The sequence below is a fragment of the Cetorhinus maximus genome, chromosome 9 (assembly GCF_964194155.1).
Source record: "Cetorhinus maximus chromosome 9, sCetMax3.hap1.1, whole genome shotgun sequence".
Taxonomy (NCBI): Eukaryota; Metazoa; Chordata; class Chondrichthyes; order Lamniformes; family Cetorhinidae; genus Cetorhinus; species Cetorhinus maximus.
The window spans coordinates 101,840,211-101,863,563 of record NC_135887.1 but is presented as its reverse complement, the minus strand read 5'-3'; the positions used below and the strand labels follow the sequence as shown (position 1 = coordinate 101,863,563).

General features: G+C 43.2%; 1 protein-coding gene across 3 annotated transcripts in view; it reads right to left on the bottom strand.

Annotated features, from left to right (window-relative positions):
- Positions 1-23,353, bottom strand: part of trim66 (tripartite motif containing 66) — a 253,498-nt gene that overhangs the window by 10,030 nt on the left and 220,115 nt on the right. For 2 of the 3 annotated variants that reach the window (XM_078549215.1, XM_078549217.1), the window contains 7 exons: positions 20,013-20,186; positions 18,761-18,869; positions 16,271-16,346; positions 8,143-8,308; positions 6,652-6,971; positions 2,293-2,425; positions 1,718-1,792 (listed from right to left, as the gene is read on the bottom strand). In XM_078549215.1, the coding sequence (XP_078405341.1) occupies positions 1,718-1,792; positions 2,293-2,425; positions 6,652-6,971; positions 8,143-8,308; positions 16,271-16,346; positions 18,761-18,869; positions 20,013-20,186 (1,053 nt within the window). The remainder of the gene's footprint in view (positions 1-1,717; positions 1,793-2,292; positions 2,426-6,651; positions 6,972-8,142; positions 8,309-16,270; positions 16,347-18,760; positions 18,870-20,012; positions 20,187-23,353) is intronic. The other variant, XM_078549216.1, reaches the window with a different exon arrangement.

Sequence of the window (23,353 nt, the reverse complement as noted above, 5' to 3'; positions counted from 1 at the left end):
CCTTTATCTTGAGCCGAGGGTACCCACCCACCCCACTGTGGTTGACAGGGCCCTCAACCGCGTCCGACCCATCTCCTGCACCTCTGCGCTCACCCCATCCCTCCCTCCCGGAACCATGATAGGGTCCCCCTTGTCCTCGCTTTTCACCCCACCAGCCTCCGCATTCAAAGGATCATCTTCCGCCAACTCCAGCACGATGTCACCACCAAACATCTTCCCCTCCCACCCACCCTGTCAGCATTCTGTAGGGACAGTTCCTTCCGTGACAACCTGGTCCAATCCTCCATCACCCCCAACTCATCCCCTATCCACGGCACCTACCCATGCAATCGCAGAAGGTTCAACACCTGCCCTGTTACATCCTCTCTCCTCATTGTCCAAGGGCCCAAACACTCCTTTCAGGCGAAGCAATGCTCACTTGCACCTCCTTCAATTTGCTCCACTGTATTCGCTGCTCCCAATGCGGTATCCTCTACATTGGAGAGACCAAACGCAGACTGGGTGACCACTTTGCAGAACACCTTCGCTCAGTCCGCAAGCATGACCCAGACCTTCCTGTTGCTTTTTGTTTCAACTCACCATCTTGCTCACATCCCCACATGTCCATCTTTGGTCCGCTGCAATGTTCCAGTGAAGCCCAACACAAACTGGAGGAACAGTACCTCATCTTCCAATTAGGCGCTTTACAACCTTCTGAACTTAACATTGAGTTCAACAACTTCAGACCATGAACTCCCTCCTGCATCTTGACCCCTTTTTAAACTACTTTTTTCCCCAACCCTCACCCCCCCACCCGCACAGGGCCATCTGTTACTTGTTCTTATGTTTTGCTTTCACAGAGTGCTGACCCTTGTTCTGCTATTAACACATTCTGCTATCTTACCTTTACACCACTATCAGCATCTTCTTTTGTCTTATGTCCATGACACCTTCATCAAATCTCGAGGTCCCACCTATCCCAGACCCTCTATTTTGCTCCAACTGCTCCACCCCCTCTTAAATAGTAAAAAAATCCACATTTCTACCTCTCTTTAGCTCTGAAGAGTCAAACGGACTCAAAACGTTAACTGTTTCTCTCTCCAGCATTTTCCGTTTTTATTTCCTATTCCCAGTATCTGCAACATTTTGCTTTTATTTTAGTCTATTTAGCACTTCCTCCTCCCCTACCCCTACTTCTGACTCTTACCAAATTCTTGTTTTAGAAATCCATACTTCTACTCTTTTCCTACTTCACTCTGTTACATCCTTATCGATCAATTTGAAGCTCTCACAACTTTGTATACTAATTAGTAACAAAGCAGTCAAAGCACAACTGCGCAAAATCTAATTGATTCCTGGTCAGTGACCTATTTACAGTTGACTTGTTTCACAAGTTAAAATCTAAGCTTAAAAATAGGTACATTAAGCAGCACAAATCCTGTGGTAGTTAATATCTTCAACTGTGAAACTGGCCTAATATTTAGGCCACTGGAAGCAATATGTAGACAACTAATGGCAGCTTCCATTAGTAGTGCACCAGCTTGATCCAGGCAATTATCTGCAGCCATATTGGTGATAGCCCTCAATGCAGAAAGCCAGTTGTTTACATTTCATAGAATTATAGAATCATAGCCTATACATTGCTCAAAGTGTTAATAATATGATGACACCCATGACAAACATTGCACACACTCCTCTATATGAAAAGTAATAGCAACTGACAGCATGCTATGCTCACCAGTGGACTGACGGGCTCATGGAATGGCAGGCTTAGCGGATGGCAGTAAAGGTGCAATGCCAGCTTCTCACATTTCTGCAGGCAATAGAGTTTGCAGTTAATAAAGAAGTTTTTTTGATTTAACATGCACATACATTTACACATTACTAGTCTCCATTTTATTTGGAAAATTTAGGCAAGATATTAAATATACTGGATATTAAAGGACAAGGTAGTTGAAGGGTTATTATGCTTCACATTGAGAGCATTGCCCCTACTCTTACGTTCTATTTAAGAACATATCAGCACAACACTTATCTTTAGTGCTTAGGACCCTGAACAGGAATATTGTGCTTCATACACTTTGGAGGAATGTATTAGAAATGCACAAAATTAGAGAAGATTATAAATAACTTTCTAAATATAACTGCAAGAGAAAGCAAACAAAAAAAAATTCTAAAAGTATCCTGACCATTATTTTAAGCATCTTCACATCAAATTAGTTACACTATGACAGGCAAATGGTAATACACCTCAAAATGCATTATTTTCAAATACTGGTTCATTATGTACTGAACTAAAGTGCTGCTGCTCACCCTTTGGTCACTAATGGAGAGACCCTGTAATGTTCTTATCCCCCGGTTTTCATTGATATGCCGTGTATTTTCACAATCATATTCCACTTCTGGCATCACTACATCCCGACACAATGTACACAACCATTCACCCCTGTAAATCAACGTTTTCAATACACACATGAATAACTGGATAGAAATTTTAAAGAGAAATCTCATCATTAGTGAACTTTTAAAAAACAGTTACAGTGGCTCTCCACTATTGCCTGATTGCTAAAGGGACGTCCCAGCGTAAAATGGAGTTAATCCGAGGTTCAATTTGTCACATTATGTAAGGCAGTGACAGTGGTGCTTCTGGGCTGGAGGGGTTAGGTATTATGTTTCTATTTACTATCCAACAGTAAGTCTGGAAGTTGGGAGGTGGGGGGGGGGGTGATGCCTTAATGGATGAATGAATAACTTGCAAACATTCACTATCTAGCCTCACATAGAAATAAACCATTTGAATGAGGTACTAGAAGGAAGTTGGAATATGGTTCCAGTGGATTCCAGCTTAAATCTGATTCAAGAGAGAAAATTAGAGGGGAAAATGATCAATTGTAATTTATTATAATTAACATTAAAAGGCCCTGATGTTACTACTTATACTCAAGGCGGCTTGAACTTCAGAAAATTCTTAAACTCTTTGCAAAAACACTATTTATAAACTAATATACCTGTAGATTTTTTCATTAAGTGAAACAGCATCTTAAAAGCCTCTTCACTTAAAATAAAACTACTCTCAGGCTATTTGCTATGCCAAAACTGCTGTTGAATTCCCTAGCTCATGTGGAGAATGGGGAAATTTCCTCTCTGGTTCCTATGTATTTGCAGTTTTGTGAAGAGAGACAGCCAATTTCCTGATCTGTTTTTCGAGCAGAATCACAAATACATTCTTTTAAAATGTTTTCATAACTTTTATGGAATAGTGGAGACAGGAGATAGTCCCTCTATGTTGATGATGGCACTAATCTAGCCACCAGGAGAAATTTTCTCATCTAAAGTCCTTGGATTACACTTTTGTTCTGGCCTGATGGGAATGAAAATCTGTATACAGCCCACAATACTGAATCAATCTTATTTGTTTCTCTTTATGTCATCGATTTGTACATGACAGGAGTGGGGAAGGCCCATTACATTGCTAAACTGCAGCACAAGGTTACAACACAAGGGAACCTGGATTAAAGTTCTTGATATTGACTTGGTCTCAAGCCAAAATATTCTATGTGTATTCCAACACTGAGGCACTATAGTTGCTCTGCAGAAGAAATTTTTGTCCACTTAAAGTGAAGCTTGAACATTAACTGAAAGAGACAAACATCTGCAAGATCAGATCCAGCTGCACTGAACTGAAGATATGAATTAAGGTGCACAACACAGCAATGTCATGTTACACTGGTTGCTTAACTTTTGAAAATATATAATCTCACAATTAATCAGAGTTCTTTGTTTCTGTTGTACACCATTTTGTATAGGTTATCAATAAACCACAACATGACACTATGAAAAAAGTTAGGTATGATTCAGAAAATAGTAATAAATTGTTTTGGTTTTCATCATTTTATCTCTTTTGTCTCCCAGCACAGACACCATAGAATTAGACAATTTTACAGCATAAAGGCGGCTATTTGGCTCATTGCACCTGTGCTAATTCTCTGATAGAGCTGTTCACTTACTCTCATTTGCCTATTCACTTCTCTTTTAAAGCTATTATGGATTATGCTTCCTCTATTATTTCTGATTCCACATGCCTTAGAAATAAAAATATTCTTCTAACCTTTCCCTCCATTCTCTTTTATGATCTTAAATTAATGGCCTCTAGTTGCTGACTCACTGATCAGTGGAAATTTTAAGCACCTCTAACAGATCTCGGACCTGAGAAAGCGCAGACTCAAGCAGAGGCAGAAGGGACATAAATAAAGTAGGAGAGGAGGCTCAGAGAGTGTGGACTCAAGTGGAGGTCGCAGGAGTATAGAGTGAGAGAATGCCCAGGACAGACAGCAGACCTGAACAGAGGCAGCAGTATATATTCAGCAAATTTAAAAACAACAAAAAAAAATCAAGGAGTGATAGCCCAGGACAACATGTCAGTGCTTGGTTGATGAGTATTCCTGTTGTCTTTTTTCTCTCTAAGTTAGAGCAACAGGTTAAACTAAGAAATTTAGTGAGTAGTATAATAAATATATATGATAGTGAATGTACTATCGCCAAGTTTGCAGATGACACAAAAATAGGTGGGAAGGCAAGTGGTGAGGATGACACGAAGAGTCTACAGAGGGATATAGACAGATTAAGTGAGTGGGCAAAAACTTGGCAAATGGAATTTAATTTGGGAAAATGTGAGGTTATGCACTTCGGCAGGAAGAATAGAGGAGCTGAATATTATTTAAATGGAGAAAGACTGCAGAAAGCAGCAGCAGAGAGACATTTGTGGGTCCTCATGCATGAATCTCAAAAAAACTAGCAGACAAGTTCAGCAGGAAATAGGAAAGGCAAATGGAATGTTGGCCTTTATTTCAAAGGGAATGGAGTATAAAATAGGGAAGTCTTGCTAAAACTATACAAGGCACTGGTTAGACCACATCTAGAATATTATGAGCAGTTTTGGTCCCTTTATCTAAGGAAAGATATACTGGCATTGAAGGCAGTCCAGGGAAGATTCACTAGGTTGATCCCGGGTATGGGGGGATTTTCTTATAAGGAGGTTGAGTTGATTGGGCCTGTACTCATTTGAGTTTAGAAGAATGAAGGGTGACCCTATTGAAACATATAAGATTCCTAAGGGGCTTGACAGGGTAGATGCTGACAGGTTGTTATCCCTTGTGGGAGAGTCTAGGACAAGAGGGCATAACCTCAGAGTAAGGGATCGCCCATTTAAGACAGAGATGAGAAGGAATTTCTTCTCTGAGGGTAGTGAATCTTTGGAATTCTTTACCTCAGAGGGCTGTAGAGGTTGGGTCGTTAAGTATATTCAAGGTTGGGATAGACAGATTTTAATCAGTAAGGGAATCAAGGGTTATGGGGAAAAGGCAGGGAAGTGGAGTTGAGGATTATCAGATCAGCCATGATCTCAATGAATGGTGGAGCAGACTTGATGGGCTGAATGGCCTACTTCTGCTCCTACATCTTTGGTCTTATGCAGGAGCAGCCACAAGCTGCCCTGTAAAGGGTCTCCCCCCATGTCCCCAATAGCTTGGTTGTGAAATCTGATTTTAATTGAAGAATTTAAAAAGTTAGGGAAAGTGCTGTGACTCCTAGAACCCTACAACTATGAATGAAGATGGGCAGGTGGGAGAGGTATCAATGGCAGGGCATTTGGTGGTAGTAATCATAATGCAGTTACATTTAATGTAATTGTGGAAAAGGACAAAAATAGATCAAGAGTAGAAGTTTTACACTGGGGGAAAGCCAATTTTGATAAGTTGAGATGTGATTTGACAAAATTGAACTGGAAACACATAGTTTAAAAGGTAAATCAATTTCAGAGCAGTGGGAGGTTTTCAAGGAGCAGACAGACAGGGTAATGAACAAAAATATTCCCAAGAACAAACAGTGTGGGCTTCCCAAATCTAGGTTGGCCCCTCTGTCAATGAACATACAGGGTAGGATAAAGCGAAAAAACAGAAGCGTATGTCGTGAGAGCTCAGTACTACAGGAAACTTAGAGGAACATTGAAAGTGCAGGGGTGGAAATAAAAATAAAATTAGGGAACCAAAGAGGGGGCATGAAAAACATTGGCAAATAAAATGAAGGAAAACATTTATAAACAAAGTTCAAGAGACTAGCTAAGGAAAGGTAGGGCCTATTTGAGACTCAAAAGGTAAACTGTGTAGGGAGGTGGAAGATGTGGACATGATTCTTAAAGAATACTTTGAGTCCTTCTTCAAAATAAAAGGGGGACAATGTAGATGTTGTAGCTAAGGAGGAGGAGTGTGAACCATTGAATGAGATAAACAGAGAGGAAATATTAAAGGGGTTCAACATCTTTGAAAGTAGATAAATCACCAAATCCAGATGAAGGGCTGAGTTTTCGCTTTGGGGGCAGGAAATAGGATTCTAACACTAACCCTGGCAGACATATTCCAAGTTCTTTTTAATTCCAGATCTAAACAAAATTAACCACAGCTCTTTCCTTCCATCTCTAACTTTCCTCAGCATTTTAGAATGCTTGTTGTCAGAGTGCTATGTATTTAAATAGTATGATCAATGTAGGTATCTGTGACCTACTGTACCTTTTGATCCTTGACCAAAATATTTGAAAAAATTTCATCTCAACCTCACAATAAATGTACCATAAAATAACAGATTAAAACATTGAGAGTAATGAAAATCTAGATTTACATTGGGAAGCTGAGCAGAGAAGGTACATGGCAGCCAAGATGGAACACCTTCGGACATCGATCACAACACAGCAGCTCGCCGCCATTCAAACAGACTGCACAGTAATCCTCATTGTCGTCGGTAGCACCTGCTACAATTGGGGTTGTCTGAGGCGATGTTCCTCCAACAGAATTTTCAGAAGGTTTGTTTTCTGAAGGAGATGGGGATGCTACAACATCAGGATGCAGATCAGAAGTAACTGGTGTGTCATCCAGCTCACTTTGTTGGGATGGAGGGGGGTTCGAGTTTGGTGGAGTGAGTGTGTTGTCCAGTGTAATGTTCTTTAAAAGGAAAAATGATACAATTGATATACATCATGAATTAAGGAAAAGGAGTTAATATGACATTCCATAATTTCTATTGTGATGTAAGATAAAACAGACCTATGCAGACAATGGTCATTATGTTTAATAATAAACAGTTTAACAATTTATATCAAGTATTGCCTCATTAAGTATTAACTAAGTTTGCCTTCCACGAGATTGAAGAAATCTAACAAATGAAGAAATGTAAGACACAAAAGTTCAGATCACAATGGGCTAACATTGTTACACCCCTGACTTATGGTACTGTGCAAGTAGGCACAGGGGAGCATGAGTCCCTAATAAAGGTAAGACAATCAAACCACTTATGAGAGCAACTAAAACTATGACAAGCCCAAACTTATAACAGTGACTTTCCCCTCCCTAACAGTAATTGTAGCATCTCCACAAAACAATTGTTCCAGCCATTAATCATTACATTCACAGTGATAACTGGTAATACCAAAGTGACTTCATCAGTCATGGAAAGAAATAATAAAACTTAAGTGACATGGTAAATGGGGCAGTTGATAGCAGGTTCAATTTTCTCACCACAGGTTTGAAGCTCATGTCCTTTTTCATTGGAGGCAGGGTGGGTGGGGTGCGAAGTATCTGCAGAAACATGGTTAATGCCTGACAAATTTATTGAAACTGAAGAATTTATTATATTGCAAGGTGGTGTCAATTTATTTTCTTGTTCCTCATCAGTCTTGGCTCAGTTGGCTGCCCTCTTGCTTCCGAGTCAGAAGGTTGTGGGTTCAAGTCCCAATCCAGGCTAATACCCCAGAGCAGTACTGAGGGGGCACCGTCATTGATGCCATCTTTCAGGTGAGATATTAAACTGAGGCCCTGTCCAACCTTTCAAGTGGGCATAAAAGATCCTATGGCACTATTTTGAAGAAGAGCTGAGTTATTACCCCTAGTTTGCTATCCAATATTTATCTCTCAATCAACATCACAAAAACAGATTATACGGTCATTGTATATGGGCTTGCCGTGTGCAAATTGGCTAGCATGTGACCTCATTACAACAGCGATCACACTTCAGAAAGTACTTCCTTGGCTGTCAAGTGCTTTGGGGCATCCAGGGGTCATGAAAGGCACTATATAAATACAATTCTTTTTTTAAACAAAATATTTTTCTGCTCACCCTTGTTGCAGTGTGTGTGGTCTGACTGTCATTCAAAAGGAGCTTGCTTTCATCTTCATCAACATCAGGCTGCAGTTTGAAGACAGGGAGCTGGCCAGTGGATGGTGCACAGATCGGTAATCGCTCTAATCGCACATAAGGGACTTTCACCCCATCAATCTGAATCCTGTAATCATCAGATTAAATCAGATAAATAACGACCACAGTTTAGGAACACAGTTTTCTGGGTTACCAAAACATGTCGGCTTAATTTTAAGTTGAAGCACACATGCATCCTCCAACCACCTGTTTATGCCATTCATGAGGTTCCAGCCATTTTGTGGCCCTGGCCTCAGTTGCATGCAGCCTGTGAGCTCCAAGGCAGATAATCATTTGGGGAGGAGAGATTATCAAACAGTTCCAATGCAAAGATAGGTGACAATTAGAACTTGGGGTGGACAAGTGAACTAGGGGCAGGGGTCAGTTGGTAGGTCACACACAGGCTGGCAGCTGCCATTTCTCTTGGCCCGTAAAAAAAATGAATGCTAAAAACGTATTTGAAGAACCACTGGTTAGACCATTCAATAGCAAATGCCAGTGCATGATCTGCCCATTTCTATCTGAGAATTGCTAGAGGAGTCCTACATATGCAACAGAATAATGATTTGCATATGGTGACTGGCTTCCCACCTGAAATGGGCAGGTACCGCAGGTAACCTACACAGGTGTGTACCCAATGGTGGCAGCAAAAATGTCAGCATTAAAAAGGTGCTTTGAGTGCCATTTCCAGCTTTTAAAAAAAAATTCATTCACGAGATGTGGGCTTCACTGGCAAATGCTTTATTGCCCATCTCTAATTGATGGTGGTGGTGAGCAGCCTTTTTGTGGGTACACCCACAGTATTGTTAGATAGGGAACTTTAATATTAACTCAGTGTCTTACGTGGGATCTCATCAAACACTTTCGTGAAGTAATGTCAAGAAATTGCCGAGTACAAAGGCTCTGGACCCTAATAACATTATAGCCAGAATGTTGACAGCTGTGCGTCAGAACTAGCCACATCCCTAGCCAAGCTATTCCAGGGTAGTACAATACTGGGACCTACCCGTTAATCTGAAAAATCATCCAGGTATATCCATTTCCACAAAAAGCAGGACAAATCCAATTACCGCCACATCAGCCTCCTCTCGATCATCAGCAAAGGAATGGAAGATGTAGTTGACAGTGCTATCAAGCGACAGTTATTCAGCAATAACTGCTCACTGATGCCTAGTTTGGGCTCTGCCAGGACCCCATGGCTCCAGGCCTCAATATAGACTTGGTCTAAACATAAACAAAAGAGCTAAATTCCATAAGTGACTAGGACCTCTAGTTAAAGTAATTAGGAATTAAGGGGAAATCTCTCCACTGGTTGGAGCCATACTAACACAAAAGGGAAATGGTTTGGTTGTTGGAGCCCATTCATCTTAGCCCCAGGGCATCACTGCGGGAGTTTCTTAGCAGGGGGGTGTCCTAGGCCCAATCGTCTTCAGCTGCTTCAATAATCCCTCCATCACGTGATCAGAAGTGGGGTTGCTCACTGATGTTGCATAATGTTCAGTACCATTCACAACCCCTCAGATACTGAAGCAGTTCATGTCCGTATGTAGGAATTTTCCAGCCTCTTCGGCGTTGGGAGTCATGGTGGGTTTGGGGCAGGGGGAGACCACATTATGGCGAGAAAGAAAAAATCGGTTTCAAGCCGGCATGAAAACACAGCAGGATCAACCGATGGTGTCCGCCATGGTGGAATGCAAATCCCACTAATCGGATGCAAAGAAAGGAAAGGCCCGACTGGTCCCCCCCACGCCAGAGTTACTGTTACTCTGACAGGAAAACACACCAGCCCAGAACATGTCTGGACAAGTGTGGCATCCAGAAGCTGGGACTTACAGTAGGGCCTTGCTCAGATGGCGGACATCAGAAAAGCAGGAGATGCTGGAGCCCTACAACTACCGGATGCTGGAGGAACACTTGCATCACATGCTGGATGGATTCTCATGGACATGGCTCTCTTGCGAAGTAGCTCTCCGTTGATGTCTGGGGTCTGCTTCGGAACATCACAGTCTTGGCCGTGGACCACTATGGATGATTAGCGGCAGGGGTTGGGGGGTGGTGAGGACAAGGAGGAGGAGGACGACGACAATGTGGATGGGAGTGGTATTCACAGGAAGGTAGAAAAAATGCACGTTCACCTGGACATCCTGGAAAGGAAAGGGTTTGGGTTGGTAGTGACATTGGGGAGGCGGAAGGCAGGTTAACAGTGATAGGGGAAAAGGCATGGGTGACCGGGGGAGGGGAAAGGACAGGGGAGTTGAGCAAAAATCTGACTACAACCATCGTTGTCGAAATCCAAAGTGAGCAGGGCCTCGTGTTGGATGGGCACAGATGCTGCATGGGAGTGCAATCAGTGGGCAGGCAGAGATTCAGGTCAGCTCAGATGGACAATTGAAAGAGGACCCTAGTAGATAGCATTGAAAATACTCAGGACAGTGAGACGAGCGTGATGGATGAAGGCTCTGCGTGCATGGGAGCGTGCTCGCACAAGGATCCAGAAGGCCCTACCACACACATACTTCTCCCTCCAGAATCACTCGTGGTCTGGCTGTGTGCAGCTGAATTGCCAGTGGGAGGGCTGGCAAAGCCTGTAATTGAAGCTGAAAGACAACATTCTACATTATTCGGTGAAAGTGAATATATTTTCAGATGATGATGTGACAAAACGTGTTCACCCATGCAACCACTTGTGATCAGAATTTCTTAACTGTTCTAGGCCTAACACTTCTAGATGCTGCCCTGACATCCGCAGCAGGATTGGAGACAGCCTGTGCAATGGTTGGCCCTGTTGCCTCTGATAACTTCGGCATGTCCCCTCTGGAAAGCAGAGGCTTTGAGGGCTCTTGCTCTGGCTGTCCTCCTGTGGGCCAGCTCCCTCTGCAAGGTTGAGGGTGTCAGAGAGAGTGGGCATCCTCAGGTTCCTGAGTGGATGACCCAGAGGTGACCAGCTACCACTCCTTCTCACTTTGGGTGCCAGAGGACCCCAGCCTGACTCCTTGAGGGGAAGGAACACCTGGAGGGACGTCGAGGTGCCCCGTTTCCCTCTTGTGTTGCCACTGCATGACCTCACCCATGGCCGTGATGGAGTGCAGGTCGGCATGCATCTCCACGTTCTGCTGGGCCAGGGTCTCCACAGCATCTGTCATTCTTCCCATGGAGATCTTCATTTGCGTACACATGGGCACCAATACAACACAAAGCAGGCGGATGCACTCCTCCAGCTCATGTGCCACTCTGTTGATGGCTTCCAACAGCTCTGCATGATGCTCCCCTACCTTCTGCTGACTCTGCACGATGAGCTGGAAGACCAAATCTGAAGGCTTATCATCTGGCTCGGACCTCGCAGATGCCTCTTCTCCAGCAGTCCTCAGAGTGCTGGGGAGCTCGGCTGAACCTGCCTCCTCCTGCTGCAGGCATGTGTCCATGCTGTGACCACCAGATTGTGAACCCAAGCCTGTTCTAGATCTAGGTCCCAATGAGGTGTGTCTTTTTGCGCTGGTGGAGAGTGTGGGTAAGGGCTGTGATGGGTCTTCCAGGCTGCTTATTTCCAATTCTTCAATGGAGGTGGTGTCCTCTTGGCTGAGGTAAGGATGTGGATGGAGCTCAGAGGCTGGCTGGCTGACGGCATCGATCACTTGGCAGAGTTCCATGTGAACCAAAGTAGAGATAATTAGTGCATGGTAGCAGAGTCAAAAGCAGGAGGTAGGGCACTCAGTTGCACTGAGAGGGGGATGATGTGGTGTAGCATCCTCACAAGGGTGTTCGTTGCTGACCTTACCGTTGTCCACGTCCTCACTGGTCAGCACGATGGCACGCGCCTCAAAGTGAGTGAGGGGCCGAATGTGGGCCATTCTACCCCCAGTCTGGGACCTCTCCTTGCTGTTGAGTCTGCTTCTCCTGCATGAAAACAGGTGAAGAGAGTGCAAGCAGAATGCAGCACTGCATGGAATGTTTGTGTGGTGAGCGGAGCCATGGACATGATGAGGACACGAGCTCCAGAGGATATGTGCCAGATAGAAACGTGAGGGGGTGTGAGAGAGTTAGTGGTGTTGTCCCTTGAGGTACAAGATCCCTGTGGATGTGTGATGGGTTTGCGTGTGAGAGAGTTGAAAGTGATGAGCTGGTTAACTTACCCTGGTGGAACAGATGAGAGCATTCATCCTCTTCCTGCACTGGATGGCTGACCTCCTCTGTGCTCCACTGATGCTGACCACCGCTGACATCGCCTCCCAAGCCAGATTGGTGATGCTGATGGACTTCCTGTGGCCAAGAGCAGGGATAGAGAACAACGTGGCAGCCTTCCACTGTGTCCAGCAGGTGCTTCGGAGAGGTGTCACAAAATTTGAGGGCTGCCATCTTCTTTGCTTTCGGGGCCATCAGTTGCTTGGAGCAGTTCTGATCTGTAGACATGAAGTAGGCATGCGCTCTAGTGCGCTTTAAATATAATGCCTGGAGCAAGGAAGCGCTGAGGTCAGGGCAGGGTGGGAAAATCCGAGCCCACCCACCAGCGATTTGGCATGTTTCCCATGAATGCATTATTAAGGAGGCAGGACATGCCAAGAATGGGATGATACGGCACGAAAACCCACCATTGCGGCCGGCGGGCAAAACATCTTTTTTCCCGCCTGCTACCGCACTTTGTGCAAATCTGGGACGATTCAACCCTATGGCTTGGTTTGATAAGTGGCAAGTAACATTCATGCCACACAAGTGCCAGGCAATGAGCATCTTCAAAAATAAGTCTAATGACCTCCCCTTGACTTTCAATGGCAATACCATTGCTCAATAGCCCACCATCAACATCCTGAGGAGGAAGTCACCAGAAACCTAACTGCACCCACTACATAAATACTTTGGGGGTTGTGAGCAGATCAAAGGCTGAGTATTCTGAGACAAATAACTCAACTCCTGAATTTCCCAAAGCTTTTCCATCATCTACAAGGCAAGTCTGGAGTGTGATGGAGTATTCTCCGCTTGCCTTGATGAATGCAACTCCAAAAGCTTAACACATTCAGGACAAAGCAGCTGGATTGATTGGCACTCAACTAACCAACTTAAAAATTCACTCCCCGCACCATTGGCGCACTAAGGCTACGGTGTGTACCATCTACAAGATGCACTGCAGTAACTTGCCAAGGCTTCTTCAACAGCACCTTCTAAACCTCCAATCTCTATCATGTAGAAGAGCAAAGGCAGCAGGTGCATGGGAACACCAACATCTGGAAGTTCCCTTCCAGTCACACACCATCCTGACTTAAAAATATATCGCTGTTCCTCCATCATTGTTGGATGAAACCATGGAATTCCCTACTGTGGGTACGCCTACACCATATGGACTGCAGCAGTTCATGAAGGCAGCTCACCATCACCTTCCCAAGGGCAATTCGGGATGGACAATAAACGCTGGCATTGCCAATGACTCCCACATTCCACAAACAAAAAAGGTCCACATAACTTATATCTATAGACATTCCCATGTCTACTACTTAAGTTACTTCCTCAAAAAAATTCAATTAAGTTCAATAGGCATGGCCTATCCTTCACAAATCCATGTTGGCTCTTTCTAATTAGCTCAAATTTCTCTAAATGCTCAGTGACACTGATTAATTGTAGATTTCAATAACTTCCTCACAATAGACTCTAGACTTACAAGGTCTTTAATTTCCTGGTTTTACTCACACCTTTCTATTGTTAGAATCTAAGCCAATATTGCCACACAATTCCTGAAAAACAAACATGGCCACTTTCTTACAGGCCCAGATTCTGCTGGAATGGTGCATCTTGCAACATGCAAGTTGTTCCTGCATATTTAAATTGTACATTTTTGCACACAAAGTTACTGGAAATGCGACCTACGTGAAGGCAATAGGATTTCTGAGACCTTGGTGAACAATGACACAAACAGTGCAAATCCTCAGCCAATGAGATTAAAGGATCGAGAAATAAACAGAAGAAGGGCGAAGAAAGGATGTGAATTAGAGTCAAAACAGGTAAAAGAAACAAAGAGGGAAAGAAATCTTGGATTGAGGAGAGGAAAAAAATACAAAATGAAAAGTAAAAATAAATTCAATATTTACCATTTTTAAATCTCCCAAAATAATTCTTAACTGAACGGATGGGATTCTACACTGTGCAACAGAGGTTGATTGGCAGCCATTAACAATCATCATGTCTTTAAAAGGGTACATATGCTGTCAATTACTAGATTTGACTTTCTGTGGTGCATTTAGTGGGCAATTAATATGCAAAAACAGCAACTTCAACAAAATGGGAGGTGAAGTGCAGGGTGCTAATGGAAGAGTGGTACAAATTGGTCAGCAACTAGTGTTAATTTGTAATTCATGGATTATCGCCTCCTCACAACAAGCTGCTGGCCAATTTTCACATTAATCAGGCCATTAATATTTTAGAAAAACCTAGGCCATTATTCTCAGGCTCCATTTACTTTACTAGTATCTGTTTTAACTCTTGGGAGCTTTCCATGGCAACCGAGGAAGGAGTGGATTCCATTGCTTGGGAGAGTGGGGAGGTTGGCACTCAGGAGAAGCGGAATGTCAGCAATTGGACTAAAGGAGGTTGGCAATTGGTTGGGGAGAAAGAGAGCTTTGATCATGAGGACTAGCAGAAAGCTGCTGATCGGGGTTGAAGGCTTGGATGAGGGGCCGGGAGGAATACTGCTGCTTCGCCTGGCCAGATGGAGTGCTTAAACTGACACTTACCTGGGGGAGACAACAGTTCCCACTTCCGTTTTACAACCAGGTATTCCACCCCAGTGAAATCTGCGCAGCAGCAGTTAACTTCAAATCGAGCTCCTAATTGCACTGGGGGAGCCCAATTTAAATATTTTAATTAAACAACCCACATCTGCTTGGCAGGACACAGATGTCCTGATACCCAATGGTAATGATGTGGATTAGGAATGCACTCGCACATGTCAGTTTTTAACCTTTGACTTTCCCCTACCCATCATGGGCTGGAATTAATATAGAGGCCTATATCCCAATATTTTGACTTCCGAGGTATAACGAGGTTACTCACATTTCAATTACCTAGTCCTTCTGCTTCAACACACATTTCCAATTCTGTAAACTTGGTGTATATTCAGGTTATCACAAGAAAAGCTCACCTTTCCCATCTCATTAATTATTTCTCCCATCTCCTTTTCACTTATTCTTGCCCTCCACCTGTTTACTGGTAGCAATTCAGGGTTAAAACATTTCCTTTTATTATTACTACATTCATTAAATTAAAGGCAGTACATTAAAGGTGCTGTATAAATACAAATTACTGTTGTTACTATTAGCGCATAAAAAATTTAGACAGATAGCTTTCTGTATTAGTGGCTAGACTACCTGCTGCTGCATAATTGCCATGCAGTCCAATCATCCTCCGTCACCTACATCATCCTGGTTAATCCCTAAAACAGGCCCAATTAGCTGCAAGTCCTCACCCTTCAAGAAGCACCATCCAGCTATCCCTTATTTACCCCAAAATTCTATTCATGAAATCTGGAAAAAAGCAGCTCTACATTGTTTTCATTTAGAGGAGATTCCTAAATGTACGTTGATCACCAACATTCTCTCTTTCTCATGTTTCCTGCTGTGGGAGTTAGTGATAAAGAAGGGGGAAAAAAAACAGAGAAAAAGGTAATAAAGGGAAAAAGGAAAGAGGGGAGAGCTCCCCCTTATCCACCTGACTCTTTTGTCTCCTTCTCACTTGATTGTCTCAATGTTACTCACGTCTTAATCATGTCTCCTCTTTCCTATCACCTTCCATTTCTCTTTTCTGCTTCTTTCTTGACTAGTTGCAAATTACTCATCTCCCTTCTTGCCTATCAACTTCATACTTGCATTCATTTGTCTGTCTTTCTCTCTCCTCCATTTGACTGTATCCATCTATCCCTCTAATTCTGTCATCTGACTCTTGTATGACGGTTTTTATCTCTCTTCCCCTTCTCCCTCTCATCTTGTGATGTGTAGTCAACTCACTTGCCCTTGTCTAATTGTGTTGTATATTCAATGCCACTTATTTTTAATCATCTATTATATTTTACCTGGTGTTAGCCTTGTCAGGTGGTGCTTCATTCAATGAGTCCATTGTCGAATCATGAGATCCATTAATTGCAGGGTCTAGTCAACAGTAACAGCATTATTCCCAGTACAGAGAGCAAATGACTATCATAATACTATATACAAAAATATTAAGTCATTTTAGTGTTTATGTCAAAGCACTGTATCCTGTTAAATAACTGCAAACACATTTAAAATTGTAATATAATTTGTCAGAGTAGGTTTTATAAAATTTGCCCCTCCCATCTCTGGTTTTGCTGCTTTCTAATTATGTTGGAAAATTGTTCTCCCTCCCCCTGATGATAGACTCAGACGTCTACAGCACAGGAGGCCATTCCACCCATCATGCCTGCGCCGGTCAACAAAGATCTGATTACACTAATCCCATTTTCCAGCGCTTGGCCCATAGCCCTGGAGGCTATGGCAACACAAGTGAATATTCAAATACTTCTTAAATGTTAGCAGAGTTTCTGACTCAGCCACTCTTTCAGGCAGGGAGTTTTAGACTTCCACCACCCTCTGGATGAAAAAATTTCTTCTTAACTCCACTCTTAGCCTTCTACCTCTGACCTTGAATCTATGCCCCCTGGTTTTTGACCACTCTACTTATGGAAAAAGTGCTTTCCTGTCCACCCTATCTATGCCCCTCAATCTTATACACCTCTATCAGGTCCCCCTTCAACCTTCGTTGCTCCAAGGAAAACAACCCCAGCCAATCCAATCTTTTCCCATAGCTCAGACCCTCCAGCCCAAGCAGCATCCTAATAAATCTCCATTGCACCCTCTCCAGTGCAATCACATCATTCCTATAATGTAGTGACCAGAACTGCACGCAGTACTCTAGTTGTGGCCTAACCAGCATTTTATACAGTTCCAGCATAACCTCCCTGCTCTTGTATTCCACACCTCAGCAAATAAAGGCAAGTATCCCATATGCCTCCTTAACCACCTTATCTACCTGCCCTGCTACCTTCAGGGATCTGTGGATATGCACACCAAGGTCCCTCTGATATTCAGTGTTTTCCAGGGTTCTACCATTCATAGTGTAATCCCTTGCCTTGTTAGCCCTCCTCAAGCGCATTACCTCACACTTTTCAGAGTTGAATTCCATTTGCCACTGCTCTGCCCACTTGACCAGTCCATTGATATATCCTGCAGTTTACGGCTATCCTCCTCACTATTTACCGCCCTACCACTTCTCGTGTCATCTGCAAACTTCTTGATCATACCCCTACATTTAAGTCCAAATCATTTACATACATGACAAACAGCAAGGGTTGCAGCACTGAGCCCTGTGGAACCCCACTGGAAACAGCTTCTAGTCACAGAAACATCCCTCTACCATCACTCTGTTTCCTGCCTCTCAGCCAATTTTGGATCCAACATGCCGCTTTGCTTTGGATCCCATGGGCTCTTACTTTCTCGATGGCAGTGTCTCAGTCATAATGCTTCTTTTGTATTCTCCAAATAACTTGGTTATGATTGTTCCACCTTGTGTGGCTGGGGGCCCTACAGACCTGGAGATTTTCAAAGTTTATCCATTCCAGGACGTAGTTAGGTCAATAACTTTGGTCCCAGTTGGAGAGGAGTGAAGGAGAGTGAAGAGCAATGTCACCTAACAATCCTGTTTCTGATCATAGGAACTAGGAGGAGTAGGCCATTCGGCCCTTCGAGCCTGCTCCGCCATTCATTATGATCATGGCTGATCATTCAACTAAATAGCCTGCTCCCGCTTTCTCCCCATACCCTTTGATCCCTTTCGCCCCAAGAGCTATATCTAACTCCTTCTTGGAAGCATACAATGTTTTGGTCTCAACTACTTTCTGTGGTAACCAATTCCACAGGCTCACCACTCTCTGGGTGAAGAAATTTCTCCTCATCTGAGTCCTAAATGGTCTACCCCATATCCTCAGTCTGTGACCCCTGGTTCTGGGCTCCCCCACCATCGGGAACATCCTTCCTGCATCTACCCTGTCTAGTCCTGTTAGAATTTTATAGGTTTCTATGAGATCCTCCCTCATTCTTCTGAACTCCAGTGAATATAATCCTAATAGACTCAATCTCTCCTCATATGTCACTGTGGAGTGATTTTTTTCTCTGAAAAGCACATGCATGTGAACATCAAATAATAACAATCAGATTTGGCCATATGGCCCCAACAAATTAATAGCTTACCAGCGCTCACTGTCCATGTTCATAAATAAAGCAGCACGGTAACATCATTAATACCATCCATTGAATTGCATCCTACCATGAATTACCATCTCCAGGAAGGAAGAAAAGAAACTTCAAACTTGATTGTCTATTTTAGAAATTATGACAATGCTGGTATTTATTTGTTCCTTTACTCCACTGTGCACTGTACGTCTCATTCTGTTGCATCACATGATGACCTGTGATACTATTGCCCCTGTACATTACATACGTCTCATTTCGCTTAAACAAGAGATAGTGAAGATGGGGAGAAAACTTACATCCAATGTTGACAGAAAGGTTCATCGGTTCTTTGAAACCATTCTCTTCGAAAGGGACTGGTTCAATTTCCATGGATTCCTTTGGTAATGTGGTGTTACTGTCTTCAGGCTGAAAGAGATAATGAATGTGCAAAGAGGTTAGTTCTTCAGCTACTGATTACAATAAGTTGTTATGGATATCATTTAAGTTTATTCTTTGGAATTCTCATGGTCTGTAATACCTCTCTAAAAAAACAGAAACGTCCTAATTGAAATTGAAACAAAAGTAAAGCATTTGGGACTACAATTTAACTTGGTTTATCTTCTTTAATTCTGTTATGGAACATAAGGAGTTAAAAAAGAGTTTCATTCAAAGAAATCACAGGCCGAATGTTCCACTGGTGTGGGGATCATGCAGGTCCCAACCCTGATGGTGTCCAAGTCCTACCAGCCTGGGTAATTTTTCTGGGGGTGGTCCATTAACAGGCTGCCTCTTGGAGCCCTTCCTAATTAGGGGCAGAGTGGGCTGCACAGGCAGGAGGACCATTCCGAATGCCTTGGCTGTGCGGGCCAGCAGCTTAATTGGGAAAGGTGGGCAGTTCCAATGTAGGCTGAATATTGTTCACAAGGTTGTGGAGGCCAAGTCACTGAATATATTTAAGAAGAAAATAGATACGTTTCTGGACTCTAAAGGCATCAAGGTGTATGGGGAGAGCACAGGAGTACAGCGTTGACATAGAGGATCAGCCATGATCATAATGAATGGCGGAGAAGGCTCGAAGGACCAAATGACCTACTCCTGCTCCTATTTTCTATGTTATTTTGTAGGGGACTGAAGAAATGGAGTCACATTCTGAAGACCTCTAAAATTTAAAATTAGTGAGGCCACAGCTGCAGGGCCATCACTGTGAAGGGAGGCCCATGCCCAAATATCTGGAGAGCGTTGGGCCTCACTCTTCAGGCATAAGGAATGTACATCATGCTCCATGATGCCAAAAATGGTGCACCCAAGGTGCTGGTCCATGTTTCCCAAAACTCACAACACTGGGTCTTCCTTGTATAATTTCTGGGACTACTGTAGAATAATTGATTGCTATACTTAGTCAACAACTCCTTGATTATTGTATCATGCACTACCAGGATGGTAGAAGCTGAAACAGATTGACCTTGGTCTTTCTCATTTAGCAATTCCTATATTTCCATAAATTCACAGACTTTCACAATATAAAAATATGGCTAATTGTCAGGCTTCAGTTAATAAAATTAATCTAACCTTATACTCTGTGCCCTTTGGTTCCCCATTTACTATTATGTTCTTTGCCAGAAGATCCTGATTACCACCATCCGATCGGTACACAGTTGATTGGGATTGCAATTCAATTAGGGAAGGTGCAAGTTGGGAAGAATCCTCATCCACTGGCGGTGTGGATTTTTCTGAAGCAGAACGCTGCAACAGATACACCACAACAAAAGCATTTTAGTTTTAAAACAACTAATTTTATAGCACCTTTAACATAATAAAACATCCCAAGGCATTTTATGGAGGCTTTACACAGCAAAATATAGCACTGAGCCACATAGGGAGATATTAGGGCAGTTGATCAAAACCTTGGTCAAAGAGGTAGGATAGCTAGGTTTTAAGGAATATCTTAAAAGGAGGAAAGAGCGAGGTGGAGATGTTTAGGTATGGAATTCGGGAGCTTAAGTTGTAGGCAGATGAAAGCACAGCCACCAAATTCAGGGATGTTCAATAGGCTGAAATTAAAGGAAAGCAGATTGGAAGGTTGCAGAGCTGGAGGAGATTACAGGGTCCAGATCATGGAGGGCTTCGAAAACTAGGACGAGAATTTAAAAAAAACTAAGGTGTTGTTTAACCAGGAGTCAGTGTAGGCCAGTGAGTGTAGGAAATATGGATGAATGGGATTTGGTACAAGTTAGTGCATGGGCAGTGTTATGGAGGGTAGAATGTGGAAGGCTGGCCAGAAGAATAATCAAGTCTGGAGGTTACAAAGGCATGGATGAGGGTTTCATCAGAAGAACTGAAGAGAAGTGGAGTTAGACAATGTTATAGAGGTGCATATAGGCATTCTTGGTTATGGCACAGATATGTGGTTGAAAGCTCAACTTGGGGTCAAATATGACACATGAAGGTTACAAACAATCCAGATCAGGCTTAGACAGTTACCAGGGAGATGGAGTTGGTGGTCAGAGAGCAGAGTTTGTGCGAGGGATGAAAACAATGTCTAGGGTTCCCAGTACTCCAGCAAAGGTGATGGAAAGTGGCATTTACAGTGCTACCAAGCAGCACTTACTCAGCAATAACCTTAGTTTGTGTTCCACCAGGGCCACTCAGCTCCTGACCTCATTACAGCCTTGGTCCAAACATGGACAAAACAGCTGAACTCAAGAAGGGAGGTGAGTGTGACTGCCCTTTATATACTTGACCAAGTATAGCATCAAGCAGCCCTCACAAAACTGAAGTCAGTGGGAATCAGGGGGGAAAACTCTCCACTTGGAGGAGTCATACCTATCACAAAGGAAGATGGTTGAGGTTGTTGGAGGTCAATCTCCTCAATCCCGGGACATCGCTGCAGGGGTTCCTCAGTGTAGTGTCCTAGGCCCAACCATCTTCAGCTGTTTCATCAATGGCCTTCCCTCTATCATAAGGTCAGAAGTGGGGATGTTCGCGGTTGACTGCACTATGTTCAGCACCATTCGTGATTCATCAGATACTGAAGCAGTCTGTATCCATATGCAATAAGACCTGGACAATATTCAGGCTTGGGCTAACAAGTGGCAAGGAACATTTACGTCACAGAAGTGCCGGGCAATGACCATCTCCAACACGAGAGAACCTAATAATCTCCTCTTGACATCGAATGGCATTACCATCACCGAATTTCCCTATCAACATCCATGGGGTTATCGTGGACCAGAAACTGAACTTGACCAGCCATATAAATACTGTGGCTACAACAGCAGGTCAGAGGCTGGAAATTCTGCAGTAAGCAATTCACCTTCTGACTCCTCAAAGCCTGTCCAGCATCTACAAAGCACAAGTCAGGAGAGTGATAGAATACTCTCCACCTGCCTGGATGAGTGTAGTTCCAACAACACAAGAGGTTCGACACCACCCAGAACAAAACAGTCCTCTTGATTGGCACCCTGTCCACCACAATAAACATTCACTTCCTTGACCACTGTTGCCAGTAGCAGCAGTGTGTATCATCTACAAGATCACTGCAGCAATTCACCAAGGCTCTTTTGACAGCATCTTCCAAACCTGTGGCCTATTTCACCTGGAAAGGACAAAGGCACCAAATGCATAGGAACACCACAACCTGCACGCTTCCCCAAGGCACTCACCATCCCGACTTGGAACTGTGTCTCCATTTCTTCACTGTCACTGGGTTAAAAACCTGGAACTCCCTTCCTAACAGCATTGTGGGTGTTCCTACAGCACATGGACTGAAGCACACCGCCACTCAAGGGCAATTAGGGATGGGCTGGCCTTGCCAGTGACACCCACATCCCATGAATGAATAAAAAAAAATAATTGGAGGAAATATCTGCTTATCCAGTACTGGATATTGGACAAGCAGTCTGGCAGTTTAGAGACAGTGGAGAGGTTGAGAGAGATGGTACTAAGATAAAGCTGGGTGTAGTCACCACCACTGGATGGATATCAAATTAACACAAGATTTTATGCCGATATCAGCTTTACTTGTTTCAGTTGCATATTTGTGGACTGTAAATGAAAGTTGGTTTTGTTGTTATTGTAAGTAATGGATAAGCATATATGTCAGGATGGGGGTGAGGAAACATGATCAAACTTTTCTAGGATAGCAATTGTTTGGTTTCCAAGAACCCAATGTGATTCTATTGTGCAGTAAGATGAAAGGAACGGAATGGACTTTTCGGTCAGTATTTGCATGGATGTGAAAGCTGCAGTCTTGGTTCATACACAGATCATCAATTTCAGGAGAGGGTTAATAATTTGAGGGGTGTGGGCAAGGGGGAGGAAAGAGGCCAAGAGAAGGGTGGGGAGACAAATCTTACTGCACTTATTAAAAGCATCATATTATGTATTTTTGGAAACTAAAAGGTTGCCATCCTAGAATTGGTGCAAGTTGATATGTAGTTTGGCTGCAGAGGGCGTTGCAGCCAAAGGCCAATCAATCTTAATCCTACCCAATGTCTAACATGGATATTCTCCAGCGAGCCTCAGTATAGCATTTAGGTGTGAGAACCCTGGCTAATTTTATCCTGTTCCTATGCTAAGTGACTGATTTACTGCTGATTTGGAAGCTATCAGTTAATTCAGCTTAGGTGAAGACTTTCTATTCTGTAATGTTCATTGGACCAGGCAATGCCTTTATCCACAGATAACCTTTTGGGTGTTTTTCAAGTTTTATAACTTTGTGAAACTACTTTCAATTAGCTACATGTACATCACATCCCAGAAATCACAATGAGTTTCAGACACCTATATGAGTGCTCATGCTATCCATCCCTCCCTCATCTACTGTTTTTAAAAGGTTCCTTATTTTCCGTGTTCTTGGAAATTTGAAGATTGCTTTTCCAAAATTCAAGTTTACAGATAAAGGAGTCAGG